Source organism: Gorilla gorilla, chromosome 20 (assembly GCF_029281585.2).
Source record: "Gorilla gorilla gorilla isolate KB3781 chromosome 20, NHGRI_mGorGor1-v2.1_pri, whole genome shotgun sequence".
NCBI lineage: Eukaryota > Metazoa > Chordata > Mammalia > Primates > Hominidae > Gorilla > Gorilla gorilla.
Window position 1 is genome coordinate 60,007,282 of NC_073244.2, and position 24,367 is coordinate 60,031,648.

General features: G+C 51.5%; 1 protein-coding gene and 1 long non-coding RNA gene across 12 annotated transcripts; one reads left to right on the plus strand and one right to left on the minus strand.

Annotated features, from left to right (window-relative positions):
- Positions 1–330: 330 nt before the first annotated feature.
- On the plus strand, positions 331–24,045 carry TSKS (testis specific serine kinase substrate). 11 transcript variants are annotated; one of them, XM_055369899.2, is made up of 11 exons: positions 335–596; positions 1,441–1,669; positions 15,383–15,478; positions 15,684–15,767; positions 16,385–16,468; positions 17,059–17,351; positions 18,417–18,611; positions 19,357–19,581; positions 21,790–21,925; positions 23,561–23,778; positions 23,873–24,045. In XM_055369899.2, the coding sequence occupies exons 1-11, from the start codon at positions 427–429 to the stop codon at positions 24,027–24,029; spliced, it is 1,887 nt and encodes a 628-aa protein (XP_055225874.1). In that variant the 5' UTR covers positions 335–426; the 3' UTR covers positions 24,030–24,045. The 11 variants fall into 11 exon arrangements, with proteins under 11 accessions (XP_055225879.1, XP_055225880.1, XP_055225874.1 ...); XM_055369900.2 differs by having other exon boundaries at positions 23,579–23,778; XM_055369902.2 differs by having other exon boundaries at positions 337–596; positions 23,561–23,746.
- Positions 5,407–15,714, minus strand: LOC129528595 (uncharacterized). The gene is made up of 3 exons (XR_008673890.2): positions 15,362–15,714; positions 13,693–13,912; positions 5,407–6,730 (listed from the first exon to the last, which is right to left on the minus strand). It is a non-coding gene; the product is annotated as an uncharacterized lncRNA (long non-coding RNA).
- Positions 24,046–24,367: the final 322 nt, after the last annotated feature.

A 24,367-nucleotide genomic window follows, 5' to 3' on the forward strand; every position in this document is an offset into this window, starting at 1 on the left:
GTCTCTCAAACCCCAGCCAATTGTCAAATCCAGGAAGCTACATGAAGAATCAAGTACAAGTGCACAGGGCTGTGTGACCCCACGCTTAGTCTCAGGGAGAGGGAAGTTGGACCTCTCCCAAGAATCCGTGGGCTGACCCATTGTTAAGTTACAGGCTAGCATGAATCCATCCACTGGAGCTCTGAAGACGGGGGGCACGTTGGGCATGTAACTAGAATCCTGAACAGGAGGAGTCCACTGAGAACCCTAGGGGAATGACCTGGGCCAGCATCTCTCCCTACCCTGTGCCCCCCACTCACTGGGGCCCAGTGGTTGGGTCCTTTGTGAGGCAGGCTGAGGTGACAGTGGATCCTGAGGGTCTGTGGTCACAGTAGGTAGGAAGTCTCAGAGGAAGGAGCCCCTCCCTGGGAGCCAGACCCCCACACCATGGCGAGCGTGGTGGTGAAGACGATCTGGCAGTCCAAAGAGATCCATGAGGCCGGGGACACCCCCACGGGGGTGGAGAGCTGCTCCCAGCTAGTCCCAGAGGCTCCCCGGGGGGTGACCAGCCGGGCCAAGGGGATCCCGAAGAAAAAGAAGGCCGTGTCGTTCCACGGGTGGGTTTGTTGCATCCTGTCAGGGATGGTTCTAATGCCCAGCACTACCTCCAACAGAGCAGGAGTCCGACTGTGGGTGCTGGAGGAAGGGGAGGGGGAAAAGCCAGCGGGTCGGGGGCAGGAAAGAGGGCAGCAGTGAAGAGACATCAAGTCACAGGGAGGTAGAGAGGAAGAGGGTAATGGGGATGGATGGAGGGAGGAAGAAGGTAATGGGGATGGATGGAGAGAGGAAAAAGCCAGTGGGGAGGGAAGAAGGAGAAGGGAGGCTAGTGAATGAAGAAGAAAGTAGGTGGCAGAGAAGGGAGGAGAAAGTAGGCAGCGGGGAAGGAGAAGAAGAAAGTAGACAGTGGTGGTCGGGCACGGTGGCTCACGCCTGTAATCCCAGCACTTTGGGAGGCCGAGGCAGGTGGATCATGAGGTCAGGAGTTCAAAACCAGCTTGGCCAACATGGTGAAACGCCATCTCTACTAAAAATACTAAAATTAGCTGGGTGTGATAGCACCTGCCTATAACCCCAGCTACTCAGGAGGCTGAGGCAGGAGATTGCTTGAACTGGGACCCGGAGTCGGAGGTTGCAGTGAGCTGAGATCGCGCCACTGCACTCCAGCCTGGGCAACAGAGTGAGACTCTGTCTCAAAAAAAAAAAAGAAAGAAAGAAAGAAAAAAGAAAGAAAGTAGGCAGCACGGGGAAGGAGAATAAAGTAGGCAGCGGGGACAGAGAAGGGAGAAACTTATATACAGTGAGGGTGGAGTCACAGGGGGTGAGGTATGGAGAAAGGAAGGCAGGAGGGCCCAGACACCCTGGGGCTGCTTCTCCACCTTTCTGCCTGTTTCTCCTCTGTAGGGTGGAGCCCCAGATGTCCCACCAGCCCATGCACTGGTGCCTGAACCTCAAACGGTCCTCGGCCTGCACCAACGTGTCACTGCTCAACCTGGCCGCCATGGAGCCCACTGACTCCACGGGGACAGACTCCACAGTGGAAGACCTCAGCGGCCAACTCACACTGGCTGGGCCCCCTGCCTCCCCTACCCTATCCTGGGATCCGGATGACGCAGACATCACGGAAATCCTGGTGAGGGCCCCCCACACCACCCGCTGGGGACGACCAAGGTCCTCCACAAGGTGGTAGCAAATACTCAGGATGGGGGTGGGGTGTTTTTGACTTGGAGTTAGAATGTTCTGGTCATTCAAGACCCAGAGGAACTAACTGGGAACTGCCTCCTCCTTCTCTGACAACCAGCCATGAATCTGGGAGTTGGTCTTTTTTTTTTCTTCCTTTAGAGACAGTCTCACTGTGTCGCCCAAGATGGTCTCAAACTCCTGGGCTCAAGTGATCCTCCCACCTCGGCCTCCCACAGTGCTGGGATTACAGGCGAGAGCCCCCGTGCCTGGCCTGGGTGGTCTTCAGTTCATACAGTCACTCCCAAATGTCCCCAGTGAGGCTGGGCTCAGGAAACAGGCCAGATCCCTGTGCTTGGGGAGCTCCCACTCTGGTGGGGGCAAAAGACACAGACTAGGGTGAGAAATTCCCTAACGGAGGAGATCCCAGAGAAAGGCCCCTCAAGGCAGGCTGGGGGGTACCAGGGAAAGCTTCCTGGAGGAGGATGTCTTGCAACTGGACCTTAGTGAGTGAGTAGGAGTTCTCTGAGGGGAGTCAGCTAAGAATCTGGGGCAAAACTGAGAGATGAGCAAGATTTAGGGGGATTTAGGGAGTTTCTGGCAAAAGTATAGAGGGTTACAACTGGGTCCTTTAACTCACTGCACCTCTGATCCTCACCCCCCACCTGGCTTCCCCTGGGCCAGGCCTAAAACAGGCTCTACCAGATACTGAGAACCACACTAACAATAGCCATGATCTTAATGATGCTGATAAGATTCACTAGCACTTTCTATGTTCAGGGAGCCCTGGTTTCCTCATCTGTAAAACGGAGATGCATACATTCGTTCCTTTATTTTTAAATTTTATTTATTTATTTATTTATTTTTTGAGACAGAGTTTCGCTCTTGTTGCCCAGGCTGGAGTGCAATGGCGTGATCTTGGCTCGCAGCAACCTCTGCTTCCCGGCCAGGTTCAAGCCATTCTCCTGCCTCAGCCTCCCGAGTAGCTGGGACTACAGGCATGTGCCACCACACCCAGCTAATTTTGTATTTTTAGTAGAGACAGGGTTTCTCCATGTTGGTCAGGCTGGTCTCTAACTCCGGACCTCAGGTGATCTGCCCACCTCGGCCTCCCAAAGTGCTGAGATTACAGGCGTGAGCCACCATGCCCAGCTTTTGTTTATTTATTTTTAAGGCAGGGTCTTGCTCTGTCTCCCAGGCTGGAGTGCAGTGGCGCAATCACAACTCACTGCAGCCTCGAACTCCTGAGCTCAAAGGATCCTCCCATCTCAGCCTTCTGAGTAGCTGGGACCACAGGCACACACCTGGCTGATTAAAAAAAATTTTTTTGTAGGCCAGGCACAGTGACCTATAATCTCAGCACTTTGGGAGGCCGAGGCGGGTGGATCATGAGGTCAGGAGTTCGAGACCAGTCTGGCCAATATGGTGAAACCCCGTCTCTACTAAAAATACAAAAATTAGCTGGGCCTGATGGTGTGTGCCTGTGGTGGTGGGCGCCTGTAGTCCCAGCTACTGTGGAGGCTGAGGCAGGAGAATTGCTTGAACCCGGGAGGCGGAGGTTGCAGTGAGCCGAGATCATGCCACTGCACTCCAGCCTGGGCGACACAGAGACAGTCTGTCAAAAAAAAAATAATAATAATAATAATTTTTGTAGAGACAGGGTCTCACAATGTTGTGCAATCTGGTCTTAAACTCAAGCAATTTTTGGGCCTCAGCCTCCCAAAGTGCTGGGATTACAGGAGTGCAACACCATGCCCAGCCACATTTATTCTTTTTAACAAATATCTCTTTTCCTTTCTTTATTTTTTGAGATGGAGTCTCACTCTGTAGCCAGGCTGGAGTACAGTGGTGTGATCTTGGCTCACTGCAAACTCCACCTCTTGGGTTCAAGTGATTCTCCCACCTCAGCCTTCCAAGTAGCTGGGATTACAAGAGTGCCACCACACCTGACTAATTGTTGTATTTTTAGTAGAGATGGGGTTTCACCATGTTGGCCAGGCTGGTCTCGAACTCCTGACCTCAGATGACCGCCCGCCTCAGCCTCCCAAAGTGCTAGGATTACGGGCATGAACCACCGCACCTGGCCTCTCTTTTTCTTTCTTTTTATTTTATTTTATTTTTTTGAGACAGGGTCTCACTCTATTGCCCAGGCTGGAGTGCAGTGGCATGATAATAGCTCACTGCAACCTCAAACCCTTGGGCTTAAGTGATCTTTCCACCTTGACCTCCCAAGTAGCTGGGACTGCAGGTGTACACCACTGTGCCCAGCTAAACAAATCTTTTTCTTTCTTTCGTTTTTTTTTTTTTTTTGAGACTGGGTCTTGTTCTGTTGCCCAGGCTGGAGTGACAGCATGACAGTCCAGGCACAATCTTGGCTCACTGTAGCCTTGGCCTCCCCAGGCCCAGGTGATCCTCCCACCTCAGCCTCCCGAGTAGCTGTAACTACAGGCACATGCCACACACCCAGCTAATTTTTTTTTTTTTTGGAGATGGAGTCTCGCTCTGTTGCCAGGCTGCAGTGCAGTGGTGTGATCTCAGCTCACTGCAACCTCCATCTCCCAGGTTCAAGCCATTCTCCTGCCTCAGCCTCCTGAGTAGCTGGGACTACAGGTGCGCGCCACCACGCTCAGCTAATTTTTGTATTTTTAGTAGAGACGGGGTTTTCACCATGTTGGCCAGGATGGTCTTGATCTCTTGACCTTGTCATCTGCCTGCCTCAGCCTCCCAAAGTGCTGGGATTACAGGCATGAGTCACCGCTCCCGGCTTCACCCAGCTAATTTTTAAAAAAAATTTTTGAGGCCGGGCTTGGTGGCTCATGCCTGTAATCCCAGCACTTTGGGAGGCTGAGGCGCGCAGATCACCTGAGGTCGGTGATTCCAGACCAGCCTGATCAACATGGAGAAACCCCATCTCTACTAAAAATATACAATTAGCCGGACGTGGTGGCACATGCCTGTAATCCCAGCTATGTGGGAGGCTGAGGCAGAAGAATCACTTGAACCTGGGAGGCAGAGGTTGCAGTGAACCGAGATCGTGCCACTGCACTCCAGCCTGGGCAACAAGAGCAAAACTCCGTCTCAAAAAAAAAAAAAGAAACAACTAAGGTAGACAGTGGTGTAGTAACCTCCACAAGGTCAAGGTTGGAGGGGTTGTAAAAAGCAGGACCAAGACAAGAAGGCTGCTGCTTTTGTCACTAACGCAAAAGGCCTTTCTCTCCCCAAGACTCCCTTGGGCTGAGTGGGGGATGTTTGGAGGGGAGAGACTGAGGCAGGGAGGCCAGAGGGGAGCCTGGGCGAGGGTCCAGGGAAGGAGGAGGAGCTGCAGAGAACAGGGCAAAGAGTCTGGGCTGGGAAGGATGTCTGGGAGACATCTCCTCCCTCAGACAGAAGAGCTCTCCGCCCTGTCTTGGGGAGTGTCCCTCAGGCAGCACTTGCAGCCGTTTGCCTCCCACCAGAGCTATTTCTGAGTCACATCCCCCACTGGATCGTGAAGCCTGAGAAAGTGCCCCAGGCAGCCAGGATCGAGGTCTGACACAGCTGCCAGCTCGCTGTGGGGCTGCAGGGGAGTGTCGGCCTCTAACGGGCTTCAAGTTCCTTCTCTGTGAAATGGAAAAAGTAATGACCTTGGGGTGCCTGCTGGAGAGGTGAGGGGGGCAGCAAGAGCTGGAACCAGCACCCAGCACCTGAGCTGCATCCAGAGAGAAGGCGGGGACAGGCAGAGAGAAGGACACAGAGACCCAGAGAGAGAGGACAGAGAGAGACCCAGAGAGAGAGGGAGACAGAGACCCAGAGAGAGAGAGGGGAACAGAGACCCAGAGAGAGGGGAAGGGAGACCAGGGAGAGGGGGACAGAGACCCAGAGAGAGGGGGACAAAGACCAAGAGAGAGGAGGACAGAGACCCAGAGAGAGAGGGACAGAGACCAAGAGAGAGGAGGACAGAGACCCAGAGAGAGAGGAGGACAGAGACCCAGAGAGAGAGGAGGACAGAGACCCAGAGAGAGAGGAGGACAGAGACCCAGAGAGAGAGGAGGACAGAGACCCAGAGAGAGAGGAGGACAGAGACCCAGAGAGAGAGGAGGACAGAGACCCAGAGAGAGAGGAGGACAGAGACCCAGAGACAGAGGGGGGCACATGCCTGTAATCCCACCTACTCGGGAGGCTGAGGCAGGAGAATCGCTTGAACTCGGGAGGTGGAGGTTGCAGAGAGCCAAGATCGTGCCACTGCACTCCAGCCTGGTGACAGAGTGAGACTCTATCTCAAAAAAAAAAAAAAAAAAAGAAGACAGAGACCTAAAGAGTAGAAAGGCAGAGACTCAGGAAAAAGAAGTCAGAGACTCCGAGATTTGGGGGACAGAGCTGAATCAGGGTGAGACAGAAGACCAGAAATAGAGGAGGGGGATAGAGACCCAGAGAGAGAAGGAACAGACACAGGGGCTGGGTGGGGACAGAGAACTGGAAAGAGGGGGACAGAGAACCAGGCGGTGATGGAGACCCTGGCTGAGAGAGTGTCAGTTTTCAGGTAGGAGGAAGGACAATGGGAACCCTGTGAAGGTAGTTGTTAGTTGTATCTCCATTTCACAGGTAGGGAAGCAGAGGCACAGAGAGGTGAAGTCCCCTCCATGAGGTCATATGGCTAGTAACTGGGAGAAATTAGCTGACCCTAGGTCCTGTTGCCTTGGTTTCCAGAACAATTACCCACAGGAAACCCAAGACCTTCTGAGTCTTCAGGTTAGAAAGACACTTTGTGTAATGCTTTCTATTGCTGTGAAACCAATTACACCAAAACTTCAAACAACAAACTTGGAGGGACTCAGCTAGGTGGGCCTGGCTCAGGGCGTCTCACGAGGTTGCAGACAAGATTTTGGCTGGGGCTGCAGTCACCTGAAGGTTGGACTGGGGCCAGAGGGTGTGCTACCAAAATGGGGCACTCACCTGCCCTTGGCTGGAGGCCTCAATTCCTTGCTACATGGGCCTCTTCATAGGTGGCTGCTTATGACATTGAGGCTATCATTCCCTAGAGGAAGAGAGAGCAAATAAGAAACAGTTCCTCTTATGAAGTAGTCTCTTACCTCACATATCATCAATTCTACTTTATTCTATTTTTTTATTTTTTGAGACAGAGTCTCTGTCACCTAGGCTGGAGTGCAGTGGTGCAATCTGGGCTTACTGCAGCCTCTGCCTCCCAGGTTCAAGCAATTGTCTTGCCTTAGCCTCCTGAGTAGCTGGCATTACAGGTGTGTACCACCATGCCCAGCTAATTTTTGTATTTTTTGTAGAAACAGGGTTTCACCATGTTGGCCAGGCTGGTCTTGAACTCCTGACCTCAGGTGATCCGCCTGTCTCAGCCTCCCAAAGTGCTGGGATTACAAGCATGAGCCACCACAACTAGCCTGCCTTATTCTATTTCCTAGGTGTGAGTCACCAAGTCCAGCTCATACTCAAGTGAGGCAAATAAGGCTCCACGTTTTAAAGGAATGTGAAAGAATTTATGGACATATTTTAAACTATCACATTTTGTGGGATTTTTGTAGCTGCCCTTTACTGGGATGAGGAAGTTCCTTTCTTCCTTTCTATTTCTAGTTTGTTGAGTGTTTTTTTTTTTTTTAATCATGAGCGGTATTTTGTCAAAAGCTTTTTCTCAACTGACATGATCATGTGGTTTTTTCCCTTTTATTCTATTAATATGGTATGTAACATTTATTTATTTTTAGAGACAGAGTCTTTCTCTGTTTCCCAGGTTGGAGTGCAATGGTGCCATCATAGCTCACTGCAGCCTCAACCTCTTGGGCTCAAACAATCCTCCCACCTCAGCATCCCAAGGAGCTGAGACCACAAGCACATGCCACTGTACCCAGATAATTTTTAAATTTTTTGGTAGAGATGGAGTCTCACTATGTTGACCTGGCTGGTCTAGAATTTCTGGCCTCAGGTGATCCTCCTGTCTCAGCTTCTCAAATTGCTGGGATGAGCTACCATGCCCAGTCATTGGTTGATTTTAGTATGTTGAACCAACCTTGCATTCCTGGGATAATTCCCAGTTGGTCACGATGTATAATCCTTTTTACATGCTGCTGGATTTGGTTTGCTAGTATTTCGTTGAGGATTTTTGTGACTATATTCATAAAGGATATTGGTCCATGGTTTTCTTTCTTTCTTTTCTTTTTTTTTGAGATGGAGTCTCGCTCTGTCGCCCACACTAGAGTGCAATGGCATGATCTTGGCTCACTGCAACCTCCGCCTCCCAGGTTCAAGCGATTCTCCTGCCTCAGCCTCCCAAGTAGCTGGGACTACAGGTGCCTACCACCGCGCCAGGCTAATGTTTGCATTTTTAGTAGAGACAGGGTTTCACCATCTTGGCCAGGCTGGTTTCAAACTCCTAACCTCATAATCCACCCACTTTGGCCTCCCAAAGTGCTGGGATTACAGGCGTCAGCCACCAAGCCCAGCCACCTGGCCCATTTTATACTATTTTAAAAGTGTTTTTATTTTCATTTTCATTTTTAGAGACGCAGGTGTTACTTTGTTGCCCAGGCTGGTCTCAAACTCCTGGGCTCAAGCGATCTTCCCATCTTGGCCTCCCAAAGTGCTGGAAATACAGGTATGAGCCACCATGTCCAGCCTTCTTATTGTTGTTTTTTACGAGACAGGGTTTTGCTATGTTGGCCAGGCTGGTCTTGAGCTCTTGGTCTCAAGTAATACACCCTCCTCAGCCTCCCAAAGTCCTGGGATGACAGCAGTGAGTCACTCGGCCCGGCCCCTGGAGCCTATTTGGAGTTCATTTGGCTTCTTGGGTGTGTGGATTTATGTTCAAATCATCAAGTTTTGGAAGTTTTCAACCATTATTTCTTCAAATATTCTTTCTGCCCCTTTCTTTCCTTCTGGGACTCCCAGATCCATAGGTCTCTGAGGCTGTATTCATTCTTCTTCATTCTTTTTGTTTTCATGTTTCTCAGGCTGGATAATCAAAGTTGAGCTATGTTCAAGTTCACTGAATCATTATTCTGCTACAGAGCCCCCTCTAGTACATTTTTCACTTCAGTTATTGTACTTTTCAACCCTAGAATTTCTTTTTTGAGATGGAGCCTGTCTCTGTTGCCAGGCTGGAGTGCAGTAGTGTGATCTCAGCTCATTGCAACCTCTGCCTCCTGGGTTCAAGCGATTCTCCTGCCTCAGCCTCCCGAGTAGCTGGCACTACAGGTGCACACCACCATCCCTGGCTAATTTTTGTATTTTTAGTAGAGACGGGGTTTCACCTTGTTGGCCAGGATATTCTTGATCTCTTGACCTCGTGATCCGGCTGCCTTGGCCTCCCAAAGTGCTGGGATTACAGGTGTGAGCCATTGCGCCTGGCCCTTCAACCCTATAATTTCTATTTGGTTTCTTTTAATAATGTTTATCTCTTTAGTGATATGCCCTATTTGGTGAGACATTATTCTCTCATTTCCTTTAGTTATTTAGGAATGGTTTCCTTTAGCACTTTGAACATATTTAAAGTAGCTGATTTAAAGTGTTTGCCTAGTAAGTCCAAATCTGCCCCCGCCATCCTACCCCTGAACAGTTTCTCTTGACTGCTTGTTTGTCCTCCATTGTATAGGCCATAGTTTTTTTTCTTTGCATGCCTTATAACTTTTTTGTTGAAAACTGGCCATTTTTTATTTTTTATTTTTTTTGAGATGGAGTCTCGCTCTATCACCCAGGCTTGAGTGCAGCAGCACGATCTTGGCTCACTGCAACCTCTGACTCCCAGGTTCAAGCAATTTTCCTGACTCAGCCTCCCCAGTAGCTGGGATTACAGGTGTGCACCACCATGCCTAATTTTTGGATTTTTAGCAGAGACAGGGTTTACCCATGTTGGCTGGGCTGGTCTCAAACTCCTGACCTCGGGTGATCCACCTGCCTTGGCCTCCCAAAGTGCTGAGATTACAGGTGTGAGCCACCGTGCCCGGCCTGAAAACTGGCCATTTAAAGTATCATAATGTAGCAGGGAACGGTGGCTCACGCCTGTAATCTCAGCACTTTGGGAGGCCAAGTCACGCAGATCACCTGAGGTCAGGAGTTCGAGACCAGCCTGACCAATATGGTGAAACCCCTATCTCTACTAAAAATACAAAAATTAGCCAGGCGTGGCAGCGGGCGCCTGTAGTCCCAGCTACTGGGGAGGCTGAGGCAGGGGAATCGCTTGAACCCAGGAGGCAGAGGTTGCAGTGAGCCGAGATCATGCCACTGCACTCCAGCCTGGGGGACAGAGGGAGACTCTGTCTCAAAAAAAAAAAAAATACAATAAAAAATAAAGTATCATAATGTAGCAACCCTAGAAACAGATTCTCCCCACTCATAAGGATTTGTTGTTATTACTGCTTGTTATAGTTGCTTTTTATTTTATTATTTTTATTTATTTATTTTTATTATTATTTGAGACATGATCTTGCTCTGTTGCCCAGGCCACTGTACAGTGGCATGATTGTGGCCCACTGCAGCCTCTAACTCCCAGGCTTAAGGGGTCCTCCTGCCTCAGCCTTCTGAGTAGCTGGGACTATAGGTGTGCACTACCAAGCTCAGCTAATTTTATTTTATTCTTATTATTATTATTGAGATGGAGTCTTGCTTTGTTGCCCAGGCTGGAGTGCAATGGCGCAATCTCGGCTCACTGCAAGCTCCGCCTCCCGGATTCACGCCATTCTCCTGCCTCAGCCTCCCGAGTAGCTGGGACTACAGGCGCCCGCCACCACGTCCAGCTAATTTTTTGTATTTTTTAGTAGAGACGGGGTTCACCATGTTAGCCAGGATGGTCTCGATCTCCTGACCTCATGATCCACCCGCCTCAGCCTCCCAAAGTGCTGGGATTACAGGCATGAGCCAACACGCCCGGCCTATTTTATTACTATTTTTAAAGGGATTAGGTTTTACTATGTTGCTCAGGCTGGTCTTGAACTTCTGGGCTCAAGCAGTCCTCCCACCTCATCCTCCCAAATTGTTGGAATTACAGGTGTGAGCTACTGCAACTGGCCTGTAGTTGCTTTTTAAAAAACAGACTTTTCTGAACTATTTCTGTAATATCTGTGTTCTTTGTCATGTTTGGCCACTGAAGTCTCTGTTCTCTAATTTTAGTGGTTAGCTAATGATTGGAGAGACATTTCCTTAAACTGGAACAACAACAAAATCTTCTAGTCTTTGCCAAATGGCACTCTGTGTGCCTGATGAGGCACACCTTTAACACTCAGACAATTTACAACTCTACCTTAGCCTTCCCTTCCTGCTTGTGCAGCGTTTCAAGGTTTCAAGGTCAGCCAGAGGTGAAAAGCTTGGGGCCTTCTCAGAACTTTCCCAAGCATGTACACAACCCTACACAGGCCAATGGCTTTCTACATTCCTAGGAATTTGTTGGAACATTTCAAGGCTTCTACAGATATGTCCATCAGATTTTCCTTTTAAGATTTTTTGCTTTTTATTATTTACCCCAACTGTTATCCATTGCCTTCGGCAGTAGCAACATTAAAACAAGCGTAAATTTTTTTTTTCTTTACAAATGTTCCCTCTCCCACTCCATGTTAGTCCATTCTTGCATTGCTATAAAGGAATACTCGAGGCTGGGTATAAATAAAAGAGGTTTAATTGGCTTATGGTTCACAGGCTATCTGATAAACATGGTGCCAACATCTGCTCAGCTTTTGGTGAGGGCCTCATAGCAAAAGGTGATGGAGCCAGCATATCACTTGACAAGAGCAGGAGCAAGGAGATGCCACACAAGTTTTTTGGTTTTTGTTTTTTTTGAGATGGAGTTTTGCTCTGTCGCCCAGGCTGGAGAGCAGTGGCATGATCTCGGTTCACTGCGACCTCCACCTCCCGGGTTCAAGCGATTCTCCTGCCTCAGCCTCCCGAGTAGCTGGGACTACAGGCATGCATCACTATTCCTGGCGAATTTTTGTATTTTCAGTAGAGTCGGGCTTTCGCCATGTTGGCCAGGCTAGTCTTGAATTCCTGACCTCAGGTGATCTGCCCACCTTGGCCTCCCAGAGTGCTGGGATTACAGGTGTGAACCACTGCGCTCAGCCTGGGAGTTACATTTTTTTGTTGTTGTTTTTGAGACAGGATCTCAGTGTCATCCAGACTGGAGTGCAGTGGCGCAATCTCGGCTCACTGCAACATCCACCTCCCAGGTTCAAGCGATTCTTCAACCTCAGCCTCCTGAGGAGCTGGGACTACAGGTGCACACCACCACACCCGGCTACTTTTTGTTTTTTTTTTTTTTTTTTTTTGTAGAGATGGGGTCTCACCATGTTGTCCAGGCTGCTCTCAAACTCCTGAGCTCAAGTGAACCTCCTGCCTCAGCCTCCCAAAGTGCTGGGATTACAGGTGTGAGCCACTGTGCCTGGCAAGGGATGACATTTTAACATGAGATTTGGAGAGGACAAACATCCAAATCTTTCCTTCAACTATCAGAGATGCTTTCACGGCTTTGCCAGTTCTGAAAAGGGAAGACAAATATCCTGTGTGGGGTCTTCCCAGGCATCACTTAACAATCATAGAATGACTCTTCTTTGGGTTATGAGGCTTTGAATGAGTTCTGGTTTCATTCTGCTTCCTCCCTGTGGGAAATGTGGGCTGTTATTTTCCAGGGTTCCTGCTGAGCTAGGGAGTGGGAGATAGGACCAGGATAAGTTAAAATTCCTCAAGTCTTGCCGTTTTTATCGAGAGTCACTTTTCTTGAATAAATACTCCTTGAGTTGCTGCAAGCCTTTGGTGAATTTCCAGAATTGTGAACAAACTGCTTCTTATGGTTTTTGTTAGTTTTTTCACTGTTTTTATGGAGGGGTGGAATTTTTGAATTCCTTTTTTTTTTTTTTTTTGAGATGGAATCTCGTTCTGTCGCCCAGGCGGGAGTGCAATGGCGCCATCTAGGCTCTCTGCAACCTCCGCCTCCCGGATTCAAGCGATTCTCCTGTGTCAGCCTCCCAAGTAACTGGGATTACAAGTGCCCGCCACCACGCCTGGCTAATTTTTGTATTAGTAGAGACGGGGCTCCACCACGTTGGTCAGGCTGGTCTCGAACTCCTGACCTCAAGTGATCCACCCACCTCGGCCTCCCAAAGTGTTGGGATTACAGGTGTGAGCCACTGTGCCTGGCCTGAATTATTTAATCCACCATTTTGCTGATGTTAACTGGATACAATATTTCTTATCACACTTCTTCCCCAGAGCAATCATGCAAGAAATGTGTTGCTGCCTCCATCTCACAAGGAAGGAAACTTATTCTGTCTATCTTTTGTGTATTAGTTCAGCAACCATGAGAGAAACCAAGAGAACTCCTTTTTTGCACATAAAATGCTTGATAAGCTTAGTAGCTCTGCTCTTCAAATGCAGCAGGTTACAGGTGTCTACGTTCTGGTTGCTCAGCCATTTCTAGACAGTTGCTCTCGCCACTGCCTTCTAGCCATTAAGCAGGGGGAACAGGGGAAGAGATCATGCCTGTCTTTTCCACACATCGACCAGTGCCCACTTCCCTTCCATCGGCTGGAACTGGTCATAAACAGCTGGCAGAGGGCTCTCTGGGTCTCTTTTCCTTCAAGTGTGAAATAAGAATGTCAATGATAGGCTGGGCACGGTGGCTTACGCCTGTAATCCCAGCACTTTGGGAGGCCGAGGTGGGCGAATCACGAGGTCAGGAGATCAAGACCATCCTGGCCAACATGGTGAAACCCTGTCTCTACTAAAATACAAAAAATTAGCCTGGTGTGGTGGTGCACGCCCGTAGTCCCAGCTATTCGGGAGGCTGAAGCAGGAGAATGGCTTTAACCTGGGAGTGAGAGGTTGCAGTGAGCTGAGATCATGCCACTGCACTCCAGCCTGACAAAAGAGCAAGACTCTGTCAAAAAAAAAAAAAAAATGTCAATGATATTGAAGTTATACATTTGACTACTGTAACAAAAAAACACAAAATAGCACAGCTTGAATAACACAGAAGATGTAATGTCTCACCCTGAAAGTCTTCACAGGTGGTTGGAATGGAGTATGGTGGCTCCATGTCAAGGATTCAGGCTTCTTCTGTTTCATTGTGTCCTCTATCTGCTGGTCCAAGACAGCCCTCAATTGTGCATTCCAGTGAAATGAGAGAAAAAGGGAAAGTTCTCACTCTTTTCCTTTAAGGGATGACTCAGAAATTGACTATAATTCTGCACAGTCTAAGTAATGATGTAGGCTAAAAAAAAAAAAAAAAAGAGAGAGAAAAAAGGAGGCTGGGCACAGTGGCTCATGCCTGTAAGACCAACACTTACAGGCAGACACAAAAGGATCACTTGAGCCCAGGAGTTTGAGGCCAGCTTGGGTAATGCAGTGAGAACCCATCTATACCAAACATCTTAAAATTTTGCTGGGCATAGTAGCAAGCACCTATACTCTTAGCAACTTGGGAGGCTGAGGCAGGAGGATCATTTCAGCCCAGGAGCTGGTGAGCTATGATAGTACCGCTCCACACCAGCCAGGGTAATAATGAGAGACCTCCCCCCACACCTCCCCCAAAAATAAATTGACTACATTATTTCCACTCACATTCCATTGGCCAGAACTTAGTCACATGGCCACACCTAGCTGCAAGGAAACCTGGGAAATGTAGTCTCTGGTTGGGCAGTCATGTGCCAGGCTAAGGCTTCTGTAACTGTCCAAGCTGGGAGACTGGATCCTACCACATGCATCCCTCCTGAACCACAGATTGGCAGGAGTCGCACAACACTTTATGTGATATAAAGTAATGATGACCAGAGGCCACATGGTGTCATGGTTTAAAACAAGGGTTCTGAATCTAGATTCTGATGAGGTCATCTAATGTGCTGAGTGCTTGGGAAGACAAGGGATATCCCATTTCTGAGACCCATTTGTCTCACTTGTAAAATAGGCCAAATAACCTCAAGAGGCGGAGTTGTGAAGAATAAAAGACAAGACAAGTGCTTGGTGCATAGCAAGTGTTGATATCTGAAAAGTGGCTTCCTTTGTAATTCACCAGTTCCTGGAGAGAAAGGGCATGTGTTTTCAAAGTTTATCTTTTTAAGCTGTGGACCCCAAGGACTTTTTTTTTTCTTTAGACGGAGACTCGCTCTGTCGCCCAGATTGGAGTACGGTGGTGCAATCTCAGCTCACTGCAGCCCCCGCTTCCCAGGTTCAAGCAGTTCTCCTGCCTCAGCCTCCCAAGTAGCTGGGATTAAAGGCACCACCATGCCTGGCTAATTTTTGTATTTTTAGTAGAGTTGGGGTTTCACCATGTTGGCCAAGTTGGTCTTGAACCCCTGACCTCAAGTGATCCACCCACCTCGGCCTCCCAAAATGCTGGGATTACCAGAGTGAGCCACGGCACCTGGCCCCCAAGGACATTTAGCTCAGTGTTTGGTTGAGTCCATCCTTCTTCCTCCACGTGTCTGAGCACCCCACCTCCATCCCCCATTCCCTCCTGGATCCTATTTTTCTCCCAGCCCACCATGAAGAAAGGTCATTTATGCCCTGGGTTTGCCACGCAGGAATGCTAAGAATCAGAGGTATAGCCCTTGGCTCCAAGTCACACAGCCATTCCAGGGCAAAATCAAGGTGTAAACACAGCCTCCCAGTTCTGGAATTCTTCCTGGGCTTGGGGCTTGCCCCCACATACCCACTAACTCACCTGTCTCCCATTCTTCCCCAGAGTGGGGTCAACAGTGGATTGGTCCGCGCTAAAGACTCCATCACCAGCTTGAAGGAAAAGACCAACCGGGTTAACCAGCATGTGCAGTCTCTGCAGGTGTGAGGACCACCTATATCCAACACCTGCCCTTCCTCCAGGGCCAAGTTCCCTTCTTGGAGCCTGCCTCCAGCAGAATGCACCCATAGCTCAGTTGGGGAGCTTGAGGCTCAGAAAGAAGAGGAACCTTCCCAGGCCCAGATCTTCTTTTCCACAGGCTGTCCCCTCGTGTCCTTGGCTAACCTCTCCTCCTTCCATGCTCCAGAGCGAGTGTTCTGTGCTGAGCGAGAATCTGGAGAGAAGGCGGCAAGAGGCAGAAGAGTTGGAGGGGTACTGCATTCAACTCAAGGTGAGCCAGTGGGACGCACGAATGGATGGGGAGAGGGGAATGGGAGTAAGAACAGGGTGGGAGAAAGAGGGGAGGAGGCTGGGTACAGTGGTTCACATCTGTAATCCCAGCACATTGGGAGGCCGAGGCAGGCAGATCACCTGAGGTCAGGAGTTTGAGACCAGCCTGGCCAACATGGTGAAACCCCATCTCTACTAAAAATACAAAAATTAGCCAGGTGTGGTGGCGGGCACCTGTAATCTCAGCTACTTTGGAGGCTGAGGCAGAAGAATTGCTTGAATCCACGAGGTGGAAGTTGCAGTGAGCCAAGATTGCGCCACTGCACTCCAGCCTGGCCGACAGAGCGAGACTCAGTCTCAAAAGAAAAAAAGAAAAGAAAAGAAAGAGGAGAAATGGAATAGGTGGACCGAAGAGAGGTGGGAGGAAGTGGAGGGGTGCCACTCTGGCACATCTGGCTAAGGAGGAAGCCATCCCTTTAGCCAAGGAAATGAGCTGGTGAGTGTGTCTTGTACTGGGGTGCTAGGAGGCCTGGAGCCTGTATGGAAACAGACAGGCTAAGGGTTGGGAGGCGGAACTGGAATGGGAAGGCAGGGCCCTCGCCCTGGTGTCTGACCCAGGAGAACTGCTGGAAGGTGACCCGGTCTGTGGAAGATGCTGAAATCAAAACCAACGTCTTGAAGCAGAATTCTGCCCTGCTGGAGGTAAGGGCTAGGGGGCAGTCCCAGGATTTGTGGGAGGAGGTCAGATGCACGAGGGACTCAAGATACACTTTTAGGTGGAACTCCCTGCCCCGACACTACCACCACACTGCACCTTCGTGCACATAGTCATCCTTAGAACTCGCTGATAAGAGGGATTCAAATGAGGCTCCAACACCCAGATGGGGGACTCTTGCCCTGCAGTCACATTCAGGTCCCAGAAAGAGACTCGAGCTGGACTTCAGGTGAGAAGGCCCGTCCTGTCCACATGCCCACTCATTTTCCAACAAAATGCTGAGAAAGCTTCAGTTGTTCTTGCCAAGTGGCCGGGACTGGTATTTGACGCCTGGAAGGCTTGGAGGGCCGGGTGGATACCTGGAGGCAGGCTGTGGGAGGTCAGCGGGAATTGGAGTCCAACTGGGCCTCAAATGGTGCCTCCCCTCCCTAATGACAGCCAGTGAGACTTCCAACATACTGTCCCCACAGGCGTTCTACTTCCAATCTCGGGGAGTACTGGAGCGGATTTTGGGGTGGAGGTGGTTGCGGGAGGAAAGTGGCTGGACGCTGTGACCCCGTCCTCCCTTACCGCCCAGGAGAAGCTGCGTTACCTCCAGCAGCAGCTGCAGGATGAGACGCCGCGACGGCAGGAGGCCGAGCTGCAGGAGCCGGAGGAGAAGCAGAAGCCGGAGGCTGGCCTCTCCTGGAACGGCCTGGGCCCCGCCGCCATGTCCCAGTGCTGCCCCGGCCCGCCAGGGAGTCCCGACAAACCCTCGCGGCCGCACGGCCTGGTCCCCGCAGGCTGGGGAATGGGGCCTCGGGCAGGCGAGGGCCCCTACGTGAGCGAGCAGGAATTGCAGAAGCTGTTCACCGGCATCGAAGAGCTGAGGTGGGCGGGACCTAGGGGCGGAGCCTCGAAAACGAGATCGGCGGGGACTCAGGGGTGGAGCCTCGAGGAGATGCGGTGGGCGGGACCCAAGGGACGGGGGTTCTCAAGTAGCTGAGGTGGGCGGTGACATGGGTGGAGCCTCGGGGACCTGAGGTGGGCGGGAACATGGGAGGAGCCTCGAGGAACGAAGGTGGGTAGAGACACGGGAGGAGTCTCCAGGAGCTGCAGTGGGCGGGGACACAGGGGAGGTTCCTCAAAGATCGTTTTTTTTTTTTCTTTTGAGGCGGAGTCTCGCTTGTCGCCCAGGCTGGAGTGCAGTGGCGCCATCTTGGCTCACTGCAAGCTCCGCCTCCCGGGTTCACGCCATTCTCCTGCTTCAGCCTCCCCAATAGCTGGGACTACAGGCGCCCACCACCACGCCCGGCTATTTTTTTGTATTTTTAGTAGAGACGGGGTTTCACCGTGTGAGCCAGGATGGTCTCGATCTCCTGGCCCCGTGATCCGCCCGCCTCGGCCTCCCAAAGTGCTAGGATTACAGGCGTGAGCCACCGCGCCCGGCCTAGATCTTAACCGGAAGGCGACAAGGCTGGGGTCTCCAAGAGCAGAGGAGGGAGTGCCCCGAAGGCAGTGACCTGAGCAAGGGAGGGACAGAATAAGGAACTTTTGAGTTCTGGGCTGCTGGGAGGCAGGTCCAGGCCTGGTGAAACTAAGGTGGGCGGGGCTTAGGAGAGGAGTGGTCCTGGAGGCACCAAGTGGGGCAGAGTAGGGTGGGCAGTGCCTTGGGGGGCCAGTGTCTGGAGGAGCCCAGGTAGAGGTTGGGGACCTGACCAGGAAAGGGCCAAAACAGCCAATAAAGGAAGGGGATAAAGGCGGGGCTCTGGAGGACACGACCAAATTTCACCAAATGGAGGGTGCAATAAAATTTGGTGACCTGGGTGGGTCTGGAGCCACGGGCATGGTCTCAGTGGGGCGAGATAGGTGAGTCCTGTCCCACCTATCTCGTGGGGGTAGGTGGGGACCTGTCGAAGCCTAGCCCCTACCCATTCCCCTCCTCTGCCCCTCCAGGAGAGAGGTGTCCTCACTGACCGCCCGGTGGCATCAGGAGGAGGGGGCGGTGCAGGAAGCCCTGCGGCTGCTCGGGGGCCTGGGCGGCAGGGTCGACGGCTTCCTAGGCCAGTGGGAGCGGGCACAGCATGAACAGGCACAGACGGCGCGGGGCTTGCAGGAGCTGCGAGGTCGGGCGGATGAGCTGTGCACCATGTGAGGATTGGGGCCAGTGCATGGGAAGACCGGAAGGGGCAGGGCAATCCCAACCTGAGGGCGGGGTCTTGAGGGAAATGGGTAGGCCAATCAGCTATGGCCAGGCATTCCGGAACATATACCGACATGGGGAAACACCAATTAGAGAGCAGGAAGGGTTGCATCAGCCCTAATAAGGCCTGAGGGGTGGAATCAATTAGAGAAGGGGTGTGGTCTATACCTTAAAAGGGCAAAGGGTGGGGTCAAGTGGGATCCGAGAAAATCAATTAGAGAACTAGGAGGGGCATTCCAAACAGTAATCTACAAAAGGTGGCCCAGTGAGGTGGCTCACATCTATAATCCCAGCACATTGGGAGGCCGACGTGGGCGGATTACTTGAGGCCAGGAGTGCAAGACAAGCCTGGGCCACATAGCGGAGACCCCATCTCTACAAACAATTAATAAATTAGCTGGGAGTGGTGTGGTGTCGCACCCTGGTAGTCCTAGCCACTCGGGAGGCTGAGGCAAGAGTGATCGCTTGAGCCCAGGAGTTCAAGGCTTCAGAGAGCTATGATGGTGCTGCTGCACTCCAGCCTGGGCCACAGAGCCAGACCCTGGCTCAAAATAGTCAATAGATAAATTACATAACATAAAGTAAAATACAAAAAGTGAGGCCAGTCAGAGCAGAGAGGGGAGGGCAGGGTGGAGAATTGCTGACCAGATGGAGACGCAAGTGGTGGGCTAATAATGGGTGGAGTCTTGCCAGGGTTATACCGCTGAAGAGACGACCCGGCAGCACTGGTTACTCATGCCTCAGGGTGGAGCGGTCAGCAGTGTCTGTGGCTTCACTGAGGAGCGAACTGGAGGGGCTGGGCCCACTGAAACCCATTCTGGAGGAGTTCGGGCGGCAATTTCAGAACTCTCGAAGAGGGCCTGACCTCTCCATGAACCTGGATCGGTCCCACCAAGGCAACTGTGCCCGCTGTGCCAGGTAACGGGGCTGGGCTTGCCTCTGGAAGCCTTGTGGATAGGACATTAAAGGAGATGCGGAAGGAGATGGGACATTAGTGAAGGGTGGGGCGCTGTTCATTTTGGGAGACAAGGTATCCCAGTGCATTGTAGAAACAGCCGGTCCTGCTGCACTAGAAGCCTCATTTGTTCCCACTCTACAAGGTAGAATCAGTGTCTTGTGGAACTCAAGAGAAACTTGGTGCAGGCCGGGCGCGGTGGCTCCCGCCTGTAATCCCAGCACTTCGGGAGACCAAAGTGGGCAGATCACTTGGTGTCAGGAGTTCGAGACTAGCCTGGCCAACGTGGTGAAACCCTGTATCTACTAAAAATACAAAAATTAGCTGGGCGTGGTGGCGCGTGCCTGTAATCCCAGCTACTCAGGAAGTTGGGGCATGAAATTCACTTGGACCAGGCTGGGCGCGGTGGCTCATGCCTGTAATCCCAGCACTTTGGGAGGCCAAGGCAGGCAGATCACAAGGTCAGGAGATCGAGACCATCCTGGCTAACATGGTGAAACCCCGCCTCTACTAAAAATACAAAAAAAATTAGCCGGGCGTGGTGGCGGGTGCCTGTAGTCCCAGCTACTAGGGAGGCTGAGGCAGGAGAATGGCGTGAACCCGGGAGGCGGAGCTTGCAGTGAGCTGAGATCGCGCCACTGCACTCCAGCCTGGGAGACAGAGCGAGACTCCATCTCAAAAAAAAAAAAAAAAAAAAAAAAAAGAAATTCACTTGGACCCGGGAGGCGGAGGTTGCAGTGAGCCAAGATCACGCTACTGCACTCCAGCCTGGTAGGTAGAGTGAAACTGTGTCTCAAAAAAATAAAAATAAAATTAAAAGGGTAGACGCAGTGGCTCACACCTGTTATCCCAGCACTTTGGGAGGCCAAGAGGGGCAGATCACTGAGGTCGGGAGTTTGAGACCAGCCTGGCCAACATGGTGAGACCCCATCTCTACTAAAAATACAAAAATTAGCTGGGTGTGGTGGTGAGCACCTGTAATCCCAGCTGCTTGGGAGGCTGAGGCCAAAGAATCTCTTGAACCTGGGAAGTGGAGGGTGCAGTGAGCCAAGATCGTGCCATTTCACTCCAGCCTGGGCGACAGCAAGACTCCATCTCAAAAAAAAAAACAACTTGGTACATTTTAAGCATCATATTTCCAGTGCATTGTGGGAAGGCTGGGATGTGAACATGAGGGGAGGCAGGGTTTCAGTGCACTGAGGGGGAAGTGAGACCTTGGTGTATTGTGAGAGCTGAGGGATACACCATTTTTGGCCCATTGTGGGAAGGTCCATTGTAGGAAAGGGGGACTCACAGTACAACATGAAATCGAGTTTCACTGGTGTATTATGGGAAATGTTAGTTCTTGACGGCCTTTGCAAACTGAGGGCTGTCTGGTGCCTTTAGGAATAGTGACTCCGGCTGGGCGTGGTGGCTTACGCCTGTAATCCCAGCACTTTGGGAGGCCAAGTGGAAGGATCACCGGAGGTCAGGAGTTTAAGACCGGCCTGGCCAACATGGTGAAACCCCATATCTACTAAAAACACAAAAATTAGCTAGGTGTGCTGGCGGGTGCCTGTAATACCTGCTACTCAGGAGGCTGAGGCAGGAGAATCGCTGAACTCAGGAGGCAGAGGTTGCAGTGAGCCAAGATCGTGCCACCGCACTCCAGCCTGGGTGACAGAGCGAGACTCCATCTCAACAACAACAAAAAAAAGGGCCGGGCCCGGTGGCTCACGCCTGTAATCCCAGCACTTTGGGAGGCCGAGGTGGGCAGATCACGAGGTCAGGAGATCAAGACCATCCTGGCCAACATGGTGAAACCCCGTCTCTACTAAAAATACAAAAATTAGCCGGATGTGGCAGCACATGCCTGTAGTCCCAATTACTTGGGAGGCAGACGCAGGAGAATCGTTTGAACCCGGTAGGTGAAGGTTGCAGTGAGCCAAGATTGCGCCACTGCACTCCAGCCCGGGTAACAGAGCCAGACTCCGTCTCAAAAAAAAAGGAGTAGTGATCCCCAGAGCACCATGGAAACCAAGGGACAGCTGGTGCACAGTGCATGCTGGGAAGGTTGCATAGGGTGCATACTGGAAACGAGGCCAAATGGAGGCTCCACAGGTGAGCATGGGGCATGGGGCATCCTGGAGTTGGTACTGGGCCTCTTTATCTGGTGACCGCCCCTCCCCCAGCCAGGGGTCGCAGTTGTCTACGGAGTCCCTGCAGCAGCTGCTGGACCGAGCACTGACCTCACTAGTGGACGAGGTGAAGCAGAGGGGCCTGACTCCTGCCTGTCCCAGCTGTCAGAGGCTACACAAGAAGATTCTGGTACCAGGGAATATGGGCCACCATGTCCCACTTTACTTTTCTGTTGGGGCAAGGGGAGGGGAACCCCGGACTCAAGGGTACTGCTGGTGTGTGGCAGAAGGGGAAGGGCTGAGCTGGGAGCAGCAGGCACTGGGGGAGGACTTGGCCCTAATGCATGGGGAGATGGACAAGCAGTTTGGTGGTGAGTGAGTCACAGGCCAATCATTACGATACCTCGGAAGATGAACTTGGGCCTAAAGCATGATGGGACGTTGGATCTAGTGCATTGTGGGACACGAGACAGACACCAGTCTAAAGCTTCATGGAACATAGGCCTGATTTTCTCTAAACTTTTAGAGAGGCGGTGCATTGTACAAGATCATTGGGGTCAGCTATATTGAGGTAAAATAGGAGACCCAGTGACTGTAGGTCCCAGTTAGCTGATGCGTTATGGGAAATGGAACCACAGCTCTTCCTGGGGCATTGCACAACACACTCAGCCCAATAGTTGGTGGAACTTGAGCCCTAGTGCACTGTATTATGGGATATTGACCTAATGTACTATAGGATTATGTTGTAGTGGGTGAGACAGACAAGTGAGGCACTGTGGGACATTGATGTGGCCGAGCTATAGGACTAATACATGAGAGGAAATGGGGCTTGGTGCAGTTGTACATAGAGAACCAGGGCACTAAGGACTGTTTTTTGTTTGTTTGTTTGTTTTGAGATGGAGTCTCGCTCTGTCGCCCAGGCTGGAGTACAGTGGCACAATCTCGGCTCACTGCAAGCTCTGCCTCCTGGGTTCACGCTATTCTCCTGCCTCAGCCTCCCGAGTAGCTGGGACTACAGGCGCCCGCCACCATACCTGGCTAATTTTTTGTGTTTTCAGTGGAGACAGGGTTTCACCGTGTTAGTCAGGATGCTCTCGATCTCCTGATCTCATGATCCTCCTGCCTCAGCCTCCCAAAGTGCTGGGATTACAGGCGTGAGCCACTGCGCCCGGCCTTTTATTTTTGGAGACAGAGTCTCGCTCTGTTGCCCCAGGCTGGAGTGCAGTGGCGCCATCTTGGCTCGTTGCAACCTCCACCTCCCAGGTTCAAACGATTCTCGTGTCTCAGCCTCCTGAGCAGCCAGGATTACAGGCATACACCACCACGCCCAGCTAATATTTGTAGTTTTAGTAGAGATGGGGTTTCACCCTGTTGGCCAGGCTGGTCTCGAACTCTTGACCTTAAGTGATCCACCCGTGTCGGCCTCCCAAAGTGCTGGGATTACAGGTGTGAGCCACTGCGCCCGGCCAGGACTTTTGTGTGAGAGGTGCTGGTCTAATGGATAAGGAGATGTGGGGTCTTCTAAATTATGGGATGTAGGAGGCCACCATGTGGTAGAATACTGGGGCGCATACACCTATCAAATGGAGGATAGTTCATGAGCTTAGGAGACAGACGATAGGCACTGACTTAGTGCTTGCTGGGACATAGGTCAGCGCATCATGGGACAGACAATAGGACAGACACAGATTTAGTCCACAGCGGAATCTGGAGACCAGTGCATTGTGGGATGCTGGGGTCAGTCTCAAGCTCAAGGCATGATGGGAAACTCTGAGGGAGAAATGTGGGCCCCATGAGACCCTACCCTTTGCCCTCCGCAATCCAGTTCCCCCTCCACCCCCAGACCAGTCCAGCAAGCCCAGCTACGCCTACGCTCCTCTCCCCAGGAGCTGGAGCGCCAGGCCTTAGCCAAACACGTCAGGGCAGAGGCCCTGAGCTCCACCCTTCGGCTGGCCCAAGACGAGGCCCTGCGGGCCAAGAACCTACTGCTGACAGACAAGATGAAGCCAGAGTGAGGAAGGAGGCTGAGGGCATGGGAGGAGGGTGAGATCTTGGGGAAAGGGCCTGATCTCCCCTTCCACTCCAACACCCCAGCACCTAGCCATGCCGCCATCAACTCCCCGCTGCCTCATGACAGGGAGAAGATGGCCACTCTGGACCATCTACACTTGAAGATGTGCTCCCTCCACGATCATCTCAGCAACCTGCCACTTGAGGGGTCCACGGGAACAATGGGGGGAGGCAGCAGTGCAGGAACCCCCCCAAAACAGGGGGGCTCAGCCCCTGAACAATAAATGGCCTCTCATGCTAGCATGAATTCTGTCTGCTTTTTGGCACCAGAGTCCTAGTGAATTGCACACACACCATGCACTCCCTCTATGCCCAATGTGATTTATTTAATTAATTAATTAACTTTATTATTCTTTTTGAGACAGATTCTCACTCTGTCGTCCAGGCTGAAGTGCGTGTGATCTCGGCTCACTGCAACCTCCACATCCTGGGTTCAAGCAATTCTCCTGTCTCAGCCTCCCGAGTAGCTGGGATTACATTCGCACACCATCACGCCTGGCTAAGTTTTTGTATTTTCAGTAGAAACAAGGTTTCCCCATGTTGCCCAGGCTGGTCTCAAACT

Coding starts and splice junctions, on each gene's coding strand:
- TSKS (XM_055369899.2), top strand. CDS start 427: ATGGCGAGCGTGGTGGTGAAGACGATCTGGCAGTCCAAAGAGATCCAT. Junction 17,352..18,416: donor ACCGGCATCGAAGAGCTGAG/GTGGGCGGGACC, acceptor CTGCCCCTCCAG/GAGAGAGGTGTCCTCACTGA. Junction 21,926..23,560: donor GGCTACACAAGAAGATTCTG/GTACCAGGGAAT, acceptor TCCGCAATCCAG/TTCCCCCTCCACCCCCAGAC.